Source organism: Argentina silus (assembly GCF_951799395.1).
Source record: "Argentina silus genome assembly, chromosome: 6".
Taxonomy (NCBI): domain Eukaryota; kingdom Metazoa; phylum Chordata; class Actinopteri; order Argentiniformes; family Argentinidae; genus Argentina; species Argentina silus.
The window spans coordinates 18,055,727-18,070,289 of NC_139660.1; the positions used below are offsets into that span (position 1 = coordinate 18,055,727).

At 44.9% G+C, this 14,563-nt stretch overlaps 2 protein-coding genes across 4 annotated transcripts in view; both read left to right on the top strand.

Moving 5' to 3' along the window:
- The first annotated feature begins 7,028 nt into the window (after positions 1 to 7,028).
- cUnh1orf210 (chromosome Un C1orf210 homolog) lies at positions 7,029 to 11,888 on the top strand. 2 transcript variants are annotated; one of them, XM_083671754.1, is made up of 6 exons: positions 7,029 to 7,199; positions 7,663 to 7,712; positions 9,388 to 9,505; positions 10,066 to 10,540; positions 10,677 to 10,796; positions 11,085 to 11,888. In XM_083671754.1, the coding sequence occupies exons 3-6, from the start codon at positions 9,401 to 9,403 to the stop codon at positions 11,528 to 11,530; spliced, it is 1,146 nt and encodes a 381-aa protein (XP_083527880.1). In that variant the 5' UTR covers positions 7,029 to 7,199; positions 7,663 to 7,712; positions 9,388 to 9,400; the 3' UTR covers positions 11,531 to 11,888. The 2 variants fall into 2 exon arrangements, with proteins under 2 accessions (XP_083527880.1, XP_083527881.1); XM_083671755.1 differs by lacking the exons at positions 7,029 to 7,199; positions 7,663 to 7,712 and adding an exon at positions 8,893 to 8,978.
- A 311-nt stretch (positions 11,889 to 12,199) lies between these two features.
- ap1m3 (adaptor related protein complex 1 subunit mu 3) overlaps positions 12,200 to 14,563 on the top strand; it is a 16,588-nt gene continuing 14,224 nt past the window's right edge. For both annotated transcript variants that reach the window (XR_014554252.1, XM_083671377.1), the window contains exon 1: positions 12,200 to 12,371. Coding sequence is in view for 1 of the 2 variants with exons in the window: in XM_083671377.1 (XP_083527503.1) it covers positions 12,330 to 12,371 (42 nt within the window). In the remaining variant the exon portion in view is untranslated. The remainder of the gene's footprint in view (positions 12,372 to 14,563) is intronic.

Here is a 14,563-nt window from a genome sequence, read left to right on the forward strand (position 1 = left end):
GTGGGGGGGGGGGTGGAGACCTCGCCCTGCACTCCTCAGACATAGAGGCCATTGTCCACAGAAGCCTTTGTTGTTGTCCTACGGTAATTATGAGCAGTGTTTGTTATGAGAGCGATGGCTGCTGATTATTTATGCTTGCTTTAGATGACACCGCCAGACAAAGGCGAGGGCTCTGTCTCCTCCAAGCAGGGTCAAAACACAATATGTATATCTCGCGCAAGGTCATCACGGGGAGAGAGAAACAATCACAAGACGTTTATGTGTTTATGCTGTTTACATTGGATCATCACATGACGATTGTGTTATGAATCTGAAGAGCGCTGCACGGTGTGCTGCTGACATCCATTGTGATGCGTGTTGCAAGTTGAAAATGATTGTCAGTGAAAGTGATTCGAGTGAACAGTGCCAAAGTAAGAAATCATGTTGAAATGATATGGTCTGTGGGAAAAGAGCAGTGGTGAATTTACAGCAGCATACTCCCTGCCATGTTTAAGTAGTTTTCTTATGACATTTCAATGTGGTTTTAGTGGTGAGGAGCGGGGGGGGGGGGGATGGGGGTGGAAGTGAGAAGGAGGGGGATGGAGGTCTTTGAGACTTTGTGAGAAAGTTTGTATTAAATTCCCATTTCCACCCATTGTGTGGGGAGCTGGCAGAGTTCCACACGCACTGACCCGTTCCTTCAAGCCCCTGTGAGCCAGTGTAGGGGTGCTGTGCACCTCTTACTCCTCTGAGACCCCCCTCTTCCCCCTCAGTCTGCTGAGGAAACACACTCCTGGGACCCCAGACCTTTGAAGTGTGTGTGTAGGCGTGAAAGAGGGAGGGAATGTGTGTGTGTGTGTGTGTGTGTGTGTGTGCGCGCGCGTCTAAGCGCGCGTGTGTGTTTGTGTATGTGTGTGTGTGGGCGTGCGTGCATGGCAGTGATTCAAGCCCCCTCTGTATATAATAATCTGTTGGAATTTCCCCAGAGATAACAAGGTGAAAACTCTGATAGGGCCCGGGATATTAAAGCTGTGGGTCTCCTGTGTTGTGTAAGCTCTCAGACGTGCTGTCTGTCATCTGTGTGTGTGAACAGTGAACAACAAGCACCCTTCCAATGCTGCATGGTGACAGGTCAGGTCCTGACACTTGTCATCTCGTCATCTTACCCCTATGTTTCCCACTCCTGTCAGTGGAACAAGATGGTCAGCGACTCCCACGCCTGCTGTGGTGGAGGCATCCGGCTGCAGCTCGGTGGAATAATAAACAGTGTCCAGTCACGTCCGTGGTCCGAGGAGAGGAGAACAGGTCTGTGTTTAGAATCAGTCATATAAGCTGACACCTGCTGAAATGATGGGATGTGTGACAGCGAACAGAGTTATGAGTTCAGCATGGGTTTAGGGTTATTCAACCGGGGTTCCGGGGACCCCTGTGGGTCAGCCGAGGTACTGCAAGGGCATATCCTGGCTTAATATCAATTTATTTCCCCCAAAATCTAAAATGAATTAGTTACTTTCTTTTCAAAAATAACACAACCATAAAATAATTATGATAACTGTTTGAAAATAGCGCTAAAGCAAGCATGTGTTGATCATTCCAAAATATCAAACCCTGCTGCGGACCACGACCCCCCCTTTATTTCAGGAGAATCCTGCTTCCTGGCTATTCTGTCTGAGGGGCGAAATCATCACAACCACTGATATTCAAAAAACTATGATTATTTCCTCTACCTGGCTTATTAATAACCCGAAATAAAGACACTACACTCTAAAAAAATTGAGAAAAAGCATTGAACACAGGTGTCTTTGTCTCTTTTTTTGGTATGAGAAATGGGTTAGTGTCCAGTTCTGCTCAGACCAGCTCATGTTTCACGCCAAGGGGGAAAGTAGAGCTTGACACAACAAGTCTGAGCTCTGAGCATGAAATGCAAATGTACTTCTGTAAGACAAATGGCAGGACTGTGTGGAAAACGATATATATGCACGAGTGAGAGAGGGGAATGTGTCAGTTTCCCTTGGCATCTATTCTATTCTATTGTCTTATGTCCTCCATCTCCCCACTGAACTGAGTGAAATACCTCTTGCTAGTGAAGGATGAAATAATATGCTATTACTTTCAGTGTTATTATTGTACTTACAATACAAATGGTATGACGTCTGCACAAAACTATGCTTAATTTGGCACTGATGTGGTATGATACCGAACTGAATTGGTGTGGATAATAGTGTAATTTGAGAAATTTCTTTTTGGGGAGGGGGGGAGTATAAAAAATATATGGGGGTCCCTGGTCTGCCTATGTTCCTAGTTTGGGGGATGGTTGCATGTGTAGCGAGTGTTTGCTCCAAGAACTTTGCTTTTGTGCTTCCACACTCTCACACACACACACAAACACATACACACACGCACGCACGCACGCACGCACGCACGCACGCACGCACGCACGCACGCACACACACACACACACACACACACACACACACACACACACACACATACACACACACACACACACACACACACACACACACACACAAACACACACTGTAGGGCAGTGATAAAGAAAGTTTACGTTTAGGAGAGTTTTCACACCCCTCATGAATCAAGTCAAGTGCCCAGGGTAAAGAACGTTCTCTCCATGCTTCTCATTTCCTCTCGGTCCTCAGTCTTATCGCTACTGAAATGTGTTGAGGTCCGTCGTAATCTGCAGCGTGGCACGCTCAAACACAACCATCTGATACCCAACCCCAAGCTTTCCATCCTGCAGTAAAACTGTAATCATGGGGGCGGCAGGCGAGGCCATGATATATTGTAGCCTGATGTTTTTCTTATACTAAAAGACAGCTTTGTTTTGGACTTGCTTACGTGTTTGTACAATTGCATCGTTTTCACTAAAGCAATTCCACAGCTTCTGCCATCCTCGGATCATTTCGTATGAGTCATAGAATCTATGTATTGTAAGTCAATATAAAACCGTGTATGGTTGAGAGAGCGTTACAGTACAGTATAAATCTTCCCCGCTGGGTGACTCCACATGTGTTTGGGACAGGGAGCCATGTTTCCAGCCCTTCATCCGTCTCTCCCTCTCTGGAAAGTAAACATGGCCCTCATCAGAGGCAGGGCACCCCCCAGCTGCTGCAGGGTGGGGCACTGGGAGAGGATAGGGTACCATGGGTCCCCCACCAGCACTGGAACAGAGTTGCCCCCTCACCCCCCAGGGAGTGTAGCGCTGAAGTCTTACCTAACACACCTGACCCTGACATACATAAACAAACACCCACGCACACCATCCAAAAGCCCACTAATGAGGTTATGGAACACCAGTAGATCAAACTTAGGAAGCGCTAATCATAACAACATGTATTATGTATATATAGTTTACCGTATGTAAAGCCGTTTGAGAGACTCTACACTTAGGTTTGAGCACAGCAGGCAGCCAAACTGTCTACCCTCTCTGCTATGAGCTGTTGCTGTTTATTCTTCAAATAGGGCTGATGCGAAGTTGCAGTTGTTTATCTAAACGTAATGCGTGTCATCTGGTCCAACAGCCGAGCTGTTTTGGAATGTGCACATAAATACCTCAAATGCTGGTCACCTTACAGTCTCTTCCTGTTTCCTCTTCACACATAACACCTCAGAATAAGCAGTCCTCAGTCCTCTCTTATTAAACATATACCATGCACAATCAAACTTTTAACTGTCTCTAGATCATTTTTATTTTCTGTATCTGTGGTTTGAGGCCGTTGAGAGAACATGTGGGTTTTCAATTGACATTATGCCTATTAGGCTGAAATTATAATTACAGGAATAGAACAGCTTTCCCATGGGAAGAGTAATAAAAAAGGAAAGGGAGCGGTTTAATTTATCTAGCCAAAATGTCTCTGGAATATCACAGTACAGTCGTTAAGGAAATTGAATAACGCCTAGGGACGACGCTCAGTTGAAAGAGAGAAAGAGTGAAAATGAAAAAAGCCAGAGAGAGAGAGAGAGAGAGAGAGAGAGAGAGAGAGAGAGAGAGAGAGAGAGAGAGACAGAGAGAGAGAGAGAGAGAGAGAGAGAGACAGAGAGAGAGAGAGAGAGAGAGAGAGAGAGAGAGAGAGAGAGACAGAGAGAGAGAGAGAGGGACCACCAAAGGGAAAGATAACTAATTGTGTGAGATTTGAAAGGAGGGAAAAAAAGCTGAATTTAAAATGACAGAGCAAGTGAGAGTGAGAAAGTGAGAAAGAAACAAACAAAGAAACAAAGAAACAAAGCGAGAGAAAGAACTAAAGCTCCCCGTGAGTCAGCTAGCCAGAGCCTCTTGGGCAAGGAAGTTGTGCTGTTGGAGCTGATATGTGTGGAAGCAGGAAGTGTTGGGCGCGCAGGGCAGGAATCACCCAGTGGGCAGGCAGGCAGACAGACACAGACACAGACACAGCACACACACACACACACACACACACACACACACACACACACACACACACACACACACACACAGAAACACATACACACAGACAGACCCCCCCCCCCCCCCACACACACACACACACACACACACACACATACACACACACACACACACACACACACACACACACACACACACACACACAGGCAAGCAGGCAGGCAGGCAGGGAGAGACAGGAAGGCAGGCCTGCGGGTCTCCTGTCTGCTGGGTGTTTGCTCAGCCCAGAGCCCCAGGCCCAGTTCCCAGCTGCCAGTGGGGAAAACAGTTGGAGCTGTATGGACCGCCGCCACCGGCCCAGCATGCAGTGCTCTGACTGATACTGTACTGTATGTTGATGATAGGATGGTGATGCAGTCATTGCTGTGGTAGGGGTTTTCAGTTCAGTCATTGAATTTACATTTACATTTAAGTCATTTAGCAGATGCTCTTATCCAAAGTGACTTACAATACAATATGTACATTTGCCTAAAGTAAGTGAAGCAACTATACATCATCATCATCATCAGCATCGCAAGTAAGATTTTCTGTAAGAATACAGTGCTAGAAGCAGTCAGTGCAGAAGAAGGCTATATACATTAATTGAGTGTATGACTTGTATTTAGTTTCAGCCTGGATGTGTCAGCCTGGGCCCTAGGCGTACTGTACACCTAGACTAAATCCTTCTTCTTGTACTGCATATACAGACAGACACTTGCAGAGTGAGCGTAACAGCAGGATGCTAGATAAAGATCTCTTTCCTTATTGAGAAACCATGCAGAAGAGTGACATAACCTCTTCACATCTGGAGGGCCACCTACTCCTATGAAGCGTGTGTGTGTGTGTGTGTGTGCGTGTGTGTGTGTGTGTGTGTGTGTGTGTGTGTGTGTGTGTGTGTGTGTGTGTGTGTGTGTGTGTGTGTGTGTGTGTGCGTGCGTGTGTGGGTGTGTGTTTTGTATATATGTGTGTGAGTGTGTGTGGGTGTGTTTTGTATGTGTGGGTGTGTGTGGCCGACTATCTGATGATAGTGCCAAGGCTCCTTGATAGCCTTATTACCCAAGTGTGGGTAGTATTACAGTATACAACCACTCCACTCCAGTGGGTTTCTACTCTGCATCAGTCTATTGTTCTAGCCTGTGTGTTCACACGGCTAGTCAGGCCAAACCAAACACTGACCTAATCACAACCACTGATGAACACACCACAAACCTGACAAATCACTTTTCTCAGCCATGATTTATGGCGGTTACCATATAAAAAGGATCTGAATGTTCATTAAAGACTATCCCAGACCGGAATTAGTCCTGACCACTCCTGACCCATGTCCTAAAGATTTAACTAGAAGGGTGAAGAAACCTGATCGTGGAGCCATAAATGATAATAATAATAAAAAAAATAAAAAACGTAGTACATCGTGAGAATCAAAAGCTTCTCTAAAGTGTGAGTGTTTAATCTCTAAGGTGTGAGGGGCCGGTGATAATGACACCCGGACACACTGATGACTCTTAATGGTTGTTTTGGTGCCAAACTCAAATAGCTAGACTGTCTGCTGGATTGTTTGTCTTGCAGCGTGCCTCTCCAAGCTGCCTGTCCATTGTTCTGTGCTGTACACACACGACACATGTTGTTATTTCCCCCCCTTTAAAGGGACGGTGAGGCTACCACAGCTGCCCTACAGTCAGACCTTAAACTTTGACCTTAATCACTACACTACCCAGAATACCTGTGTCTCCCTACATTTATTTCCATTGATTGCATTTAGCAGACGCCTTTATCCAAAGCGACTTGCAATAAATGCATTTGTTTAAGTAAGTGAATCATCTATCCATCAGTCATCATAAGATAAAGTAATCAATGCTCGGACCAGGGGTCATAGTCACTGCTGCTCAGTGCTCAGTTTGCTGTCCCGCTTACCGCCTTGCTCAGACGAGCTGAGGCTTCTTGGAACGTGCTAGAAGCAGAGAGAGGCATCGAGGGCACAGTCTGCACACCGCACGGCCGGAGAGGGCCAGGATGTGGCCCTATTGTTTTCAGGGTCAACCGTCTTTTCCGTCCAGGGCCAGCGAAGGCCTGCTTTCTCCCTCAGGGCCGAACATCTTAACTAAACAAAGACGCTTTCCACATACAGTAGTGTATCTTGTCTGTTTCCCTTTCTCAGCTGAAGACATTTGGATAGATGGACTCATTTTAGATGAACAAAGGAAGGCGTGCCGGTGAGGTATCCTGACGTTGCAAAAAATACAGAGTGCTGTAGAGCATGTCTCTATCACAGTCTGAACACGGAGAGACTCTGTCCAAAATAATTTAACAAGCACTTTTGTTTTCCCATGCTACTTCCCTGTGTGGGTTCAGTTATTGATAACCAAATGTGCTCTGTGTTGTACAGACTGGTGTGTGTGTGTGTGTGTGTGTGTGTGTGTGTGTGTGTGTGTGTGTGTGTGTGTGTGTGTGTGTGTGTGTGTGTGTGTGTGTGAACAATGACATGCAGGTTAGAGGACATACAAACCATATAATTTGATAGCAACCACTTTTGTATTGTTAGTGACGAGGTCTGATGTGCACCATTGGATAAGTCTAGGATGAGGAGGCGGGAGCACACCTATGTACTGTAGTTACAACGTTACTCATTAACTCGACCTTCGGGGAAACAACTGTTCTGCACACACCTCTTTCAACCTTTGCACAACATGCCTCCATTTTAGAAGAAAAAAAAACTAAAATGTGACAAAGCTGCTGTGAAACGTGAAATTTAAGGAAGAGGGGCTGAACTTGACCTGAGTTCGAGGGACACACAGACCAGGTAGGATGCTGCAAATGAATAGACCTTCTAAAAAAAAAGATCAACCCTACCAACCTTATGTCAAACCTGTGTTTACTTAAGTCCTCATTGAGATGATCCTGTATGACTGCCCTGAATCCCCTGTTCGTCAAACTGCACATGCAATGACTTAGTGTGGTACCATACCAACATTAATTCATGTGCATTTACAGTACCTAATGCCTGTGGACTCTGTGGCCAATCTTTATATGTTGATGATTATCTGATGATTATGGAGGACGAGGATACATGTGGAAGCCTGGTTAGATTTCTGAGCAGGACAATATGTTGTTGGTGACCCGATAACACTTCACCGTCAGGAATACCCACATGTTGATGCCCGTTGCTTGCTGTTTTGATCACAATAACGGCGAAACCATCGACAGCTTACTGTTGTTAGCCAAGGGCTAGGTAGCACTAATGTAAACTGTTCGCTGTTCACCAGGGAGCATGTGGTGAGGTCTGGTTACATTACAAAGGAGCTAAGCGATAAAGGTAAGCATATACTATTAATACACTATAAATACTACTTAGGTGTACTTAGGTGTTCTCAATAGACGTAACTAATGCACTGGGAAGGGTATACTGTTGTGCATTATACTATTTACTGTATTGACTGTATGTACTGTACTGTCACCTTTGAAGTCTACATATTTATCGTGTTTGTTTGGTTTCATTGTTGACATTGCCTAGAGTGACCGGCCCTGGGCCAGTTGCATTAACTTGTTACTGTGTTGTCACTTTGCAATATAAAGAAAAGATCAACTTTAAAAAAAAGTTATATACAGTATACATCCTGGTGCCTGACTAAAATATCCCCCTGCCAGCTGTTTTTCAGATTACTGGTATTATGAAAACCATATCCTTTATTCCTGACTAACAATGGCATTGCTTACTATAACTCCCTGACAAATATTAGACCAATGACAAATATATATATATATAAATAAATTTGGTGCTGTGGATGAGGAGTGGGAGGATGGCTTGCTCACCACAGTGTCACCAGGAGGTCAGCTGAAGGTTGTCTTTGTGTGTAACTTCCTTACCCAACTTAGAGTGAGAGGAGTGGGGGGGGAGGGGGGGTGAGAGGGACAGGCCTGGGGAACACATTACACAATATAGAACCACTGTCTCTCTCCTGTGATGACACTGGGACTAGACTGAAGAAGAGGGAGTAAGGGTGGGCTGGTTATCAAGGAGCCTTGGCACTCCCATCAGCTAGTAGCACACACACACACACACACACACACACACACACACACACACACACACACACATTTAGCTCCTTGAGGTCTCCCAGGCTTCCCGGAGCTCCCAGGGCCTGCTGGTGTGTTGTTGTTGTGCCTTGGCTGTGCGAGGACAGGAAGAGATAAAGCCTGCCTCACAAGGGTGTTTACAGCCAACAATGCTGAACTGAATAGCAGGAGAAGGAGAGGGGAAGAGGTCTAATGGCAGTGTGGCTGCCCGGTCCACTCTGTGAGAAATCACCTTGGTGCCAAGAGGGCTCTACAAACAGACGGCCTGGTAGAAAATAAGAAAGATACACAAATCTGAGAAGAACAACATCAGAACACTCTGCAAAAGCAAAGCTGTCGTTACGGTTGTGCATGAAAAACTCATCTTTCTATAACATTACATTACATTACAATAACATTTTTTTTACATTTAGCAGACGCTTTTATCCAAAGCAACAAGTACATTTGTCTAAAGTAAGTGAATCATCTATACATCAGTCAGCATCAGAAAAGGCGGTAGTGGGGGGTAAATATGTCTTATATATAACAGTCAAGATATAGCCTGAAGCCTATGATGTCTTCTTTCTTTATAAACAGTGCATAATAGGTAGAATCATACAATCTGATGGGGATAGATGGATGAAAAACATTGTGAGAACTGCCTAAAAGTAGTATGCCACATCATGCAAATAAATTTATATTTGCATAATATACAAATGCGTACATTTCCATTCTGCACAGTATTAAAAGGCCACTGCTCCCAGTTATGATAGACCATGTCCATAACAAGCAATGTATTTAACACATTACTGTGTTATGAAGTCAAGTTTTCACAAGAGAGTGGATATGCAGGAGCAGCCCAATCACTGTACTGACTGACTGCTACGTCTGATTAATATTTATTGTCTTTCTTGGACCATCTGTGGTTTCTGCAGGAAGTCGGGGAGTATGGGGTCCAAGGGCCGCGGTCTGTGTGCGGTTTTGTGTTTCTGGGGAATGGTTAGCGGGAGCACGCTTCAAACTGTTGGCCCATGCACGACCACAACTGGCACGGTAGGAGAGACACTCAGCTCTGGTCTCCCTCTTTTTCCTTTGAATGTTTCAGCCTGCCACGCAGAGGAAGACAACACACTATCTGGGACTTCCTGTTTGTGGCACAGCTTTCCTGTTTTTGATGCTGAACTTCTCCTGAGAGACTGTCTAATGTGGGATAGGATATCAAGTGTTGTTTAGAATTGTGTCAAGATTGTCCTTCTCTTGTGCCAAAAACTTGGCCATGTGCGCGGTTTTGTTGACAGCCTGATCAATGATTCATCTATCATTTCAAAATGTTCTCTCTTCTGTTTTAAGTTTGCCAATTAAATATTTATCCATCACCAGTAGCAGATTCCTAATAAATGTAACACCGCAACCTACATCATTTCCAGTGCCCTAGTACACTGACGTCAGGGACATTTTGCATGTCATCACAAGTTTTGTAAATAGTTTTTTCATAAATCAAATTATTGTAAAATGGCTTTTAAAATAGCTTGGCATGCAAACACAAGACTGAAATATGATGGTTTGATGATCTGTCAGCATGTTAAATCAATATTTTGTAACTCTTTTCAAAGACATCATTCGACTGCAGTCGGAGGAAATTATCACATATTCCAACACGAATATGGGACAATGTGACCGTCCTGGACCTCTCTGAGAACCTCCTAAACCCTCAGCACCTCAACCAGCTGCAGAGGTTTGATCATCTAGTGACCCTCAATCTCTCAGGCAACTACCTCCCCCTGCTGGAGAAAGACCACCTCGGCAACCTCCCATCCCTGCAGATGCTGGACCTCAGCAGGTGTCAACTGACCTCCATAGAGGCTGGAGCTCTGGAGGGCTTACCCAGGTTACAGAGGCTGTTTCTGGGTGCCAACCGACTAGAAGTCCCCCTACCTGTCTCCATTCAAGACCTGGGAATTACATTCTACCTAGATGGCCAAGGGAAGCAACGACTGGACCCTGGGTCAGATGATTGGCCGACAGGGACTGACAGAGAACTCTTTCAAGGGTCAAGGGTCATCATCACACAGGACGACCACTCTAAAGGTGCGTGCGTCTGCGGTCTGGACCTTATGCAAACATCATCAGCCACACTTAGGGTAGTGATAAAGAAACCACTTGATGACACACACACACACACACACATGTTAATTGAGAGCTCATCTCTGCTGGTCTTGCTCAGGTGTCCAGAGTGACCGCATCCAGAGACGGATCCACAGGAAGCTGTTGACAGACGACCTTGATGTTCCCATGTCAACCCAAAGCACCACAATGGGCCTGGAGAGTACGACACCTTTAAATGGTGAGGATTATTTGAATATCTTATCTTATTTCTGTTTCATCAAATCTATCCATCTTTTCACAGACTGGGTTGCAATGACTCAAATGTTAAGCTTTCAGCCTATCGGTTCACTCACAAAGTCGTTTGAGTTTAAGATGTGAAATGACTGTAAATAATCCATAAACATAATTATTTCAATAGTAAAAGCTATAACTACAGTGTGGTATAGTACTAGTAAAAATCTATAAGCTACTGTATAACCTTCATAGTGAAAGCCATCCTATTCCCCATCCCCTGTCCCTCCAACAGGCACAGACGGTGGCCGGGGTGTCCCCTCACACAACTGGAAGTACCTGATGGCTGTACTGGTGACAGCCATCTCTGTCTCCCTCCTCATCGCTATGCTGGCCAAATGCCAGGTGGTCCGCAGCTACCTGGCCAGCTACCGCCACACCCGGCTGAGGGAGGGGGACACGGTGAGCCAGTGTGACTCTACAGGCCTGGAGGTGGGCTTCTCCATGCATGGAGGAGGCCATGGGCGGAACCTGCACACTGTAGCCGTCCCTCAGGGCCAGATCATGGGGGAGGACGATGAAGATGATGATGATGGCTTCATAGAGGATAACTACATACAGGCCAGCGAGAGGGAGAGGGCTGAGCGTGCTGCGGAGAAACTGCAGGAAGAGGAAGAGGACGAGGATGAGGAAGAGGAAGGAGATGAGGATGAAATTGATATAGAATTTACCATTGGCTAGTCCCTAGTGGAAAGAGAAAGGGAGAGAGGATGGGAGGGGGGATCAGGGTCACTTGGACTGCTGCTCTACAGCCAAATCAGGGCCCTAATGCTGGGATAACATGCACACTGTGATTGGATCATCATGGTCCATCTCTGTAAACTGGTGCTTTTGATTACAAATGTAGGCTATGCTGGTGATTGATTGTTAGTATGGACGTGAAACAACACGTTTTTGATCATGGAAAATGTGATTCTAACATCAACTAATCAAGTAATTGTTATAAGTTTGCTTTTTTACGTTAATACTCTCCCTAACATTGGTTACGTGTGACGCACTCCATTTTGTTACATTTATAGATTAAATAAAATATGTTTTAGAATGATGAATGAATGATAACATGTTTTCTCTTATAGGCTATAATGCATTTGTAGTAAAGGAATCAATGGCAACTACTCAACACACACAAAACACGTCGGTTTAAGAATACACTCTTGTAGTTCAATTTACAAATATTCACTTACAGGCTATTACCAAACTTGAGGAAAGATAGTTCTGCAATCACGCTCATATAATACAGTATACTGACTATCCGGTCCACAACAGCTGTCGTTGCCTGCTCTAAAGAGAGCTGTTCGACAGGTCTGACGACGAAACAGGCTGGACTACCCGGAAAAGACCTGCGCCTCCGTGAAAGACGGCGAGAGCGCAACGAAGATGGGAGCTTCACTCTGCTCAATTAAAATAAGAATGTTTTAAGGCATTTACTTAGTTTTATTCCGAGTTCTGTCAGTGTGCTTACGCAATTTAATTTATCAAGATGTCGGCGTCGGCGATATTTATCCTGGATCTCAAAGGCAAGGTGAGTAACTTAGAGATTACGTGGCGGGGAAGTTTGCATGCCAACAGCGCAACCTGCACCTGCCGCTGGCGGGTGGTAGCGGAGGAAGACGCGTACAGCGGAGATAAGAACCTATGATAAACACGCACCTGGTGATTGTCAACAAACGTGTGTTTAATACACGATTACACACCGCAAATATTAAAAGAATCTATGCTAGACAATGTCGGGAAGAACAGGTGTTGTAATTGCGAATAGAGAACTCCACTTGCCAAACTCGTTCTGCAACATCAAGGTGCAGCGTTCGAGGGTTAGGCATGATTCATTCCTACCAGTATTTTGGGCATGCTTTGGGAAAACAGAGGGGCAATCCTTTGCATGTAGCCTACACTAGCCACAGATACAATTGGTCTACAATATAATTGACAGTTGATTGAGTTGAGTAGTGAAGTGCATCAGTCTTACCTATGTAATAACAGTTAGAATCAAATCTTTATGCTGCTTCCCTTAGCCCTCAATTTGAGTTTTGCTCCTGGACAGTTCTTTAATAAACTACAAAGCACAGTCTGGAGAAGCCTACCTCTGAATCTGAAAGCATACTGTGTGTTCACTTCAAGACAAATTTGACTTCTCTTATCCATGCTGTGATCGGGTGGGGAGGAGAGGCCAAAAGACCCCTGTGCCTGAGGATTACTCTCCCATATGCCCCTGGATCCCCGATAGTGCTGATTAAAGCTTTCTCCCCTCCCTGCCCCGGGGCAATCCAATACCCCCCCACCCCTCCCTGCCCCTACCCCACCCCCCCATGCCCTCTCCCCCTCCCTGATAACTCAGGCTGGCAGGCTGCAGGTCACAGATGCTCCCTGCCTCCGGGACAGAGCTGGCTGCTCCTAAAGTAGACCTTGTTTAGCATTGCCTGTTTATCTTAAGAGTGGACCCATTCAAGCACCACACTGACTGGATGCTTGTTGTTGCTTAATGAGTATGATCTTGATTTGATTGTATTATTGTTTATTGTTAATCTGCTGAAGGTGTCACATCATCACATTGCGCCTACCTGTGAATGTCAATACATGGCCGTAACAGGAAACAAGAAACCTGCACCACTTTATCAAAAAGATCATAAACAGGCTTATCACATCACATCACAGGCTTTGTGATGTGACTGTATCAGAGTGAAACGGAAGTTATTGTGCTTGATTGCTTCACCAAGGTTGTATTTAGACCCTTTAGTACCTAGATGGATTCGTTCATGGATGTGTACCTTCAAAGGAGGGACGTCTGTTTACTTTAAAGATGTTCACCTCTAGAGGTCACACAGTGTGTGATGGGTCTATTGATTGCCAACACTGTCAACAGTGTCTCATTGACCTGTGTCATATTACCCAACTTCCTTTTCAAAGATTCCACAGTTTGTCAGTTGGAAATTGTTTATCCGAATTACACCCTCAAACCCAGTCGGGAGTCTGTTTATCAGCTAACACTGTGACTCAAGGTGAAATATAAGCCCCCTCTCTGATTCCCAGACATGCCTCTCATTCTCAGTTGCTTGAATGTTGTTGTTGCTTTGTTGTTTTCCCAGTAGGATAGACAACAGCGTGCTTGACTTTTTAAAATGATCTCTATCAGGTGCTTTCAGATTTCTCATTGTGTTTTTGTTCGTGTATTTGTCCACGATTCGTGTATGTTCTTGTCATTTCTGGATAATGTGAAGTGATAGTCATTTCCTTTTGGGATCAATAAAGTATTTCTCTACTCTCTACTCTTAAAGCATCACTGCTGCCTCTGAGATAGCTCCACTGAAGTATGTGTGTATGTGTGTGTGTGTGCGTCGGGCGTGTGTGTGCGTGTGTGTGTGTCTTCAGGTTAACCTGAAGAGTAAGCAGAATACAAATGTGTCTGAACGGAATGTGTATTTAATGATCAACAACAAAAGTTGGCTGATATGAGGTTTGCATAAGTTCCAGACAGCAGCCAGTGGGGAATTGAACAGTTAATGACTAATGTGCGATGACTTGTCCTGATACAATGTGTTTGATTAACATAGAAGCTAGGGTGTTAATGATAATCTATGGTGAAAATATGTTTCCATAATTTTGGGGTCAAACTTAAACTTTAATGGAAGTTCAGTGATAACAGTCACTTCAAATGATTTACCCCCGATAAAAACCCCAACATTAAAATAACTTTGTGGTTTCTTGCTTGGGTTCCAA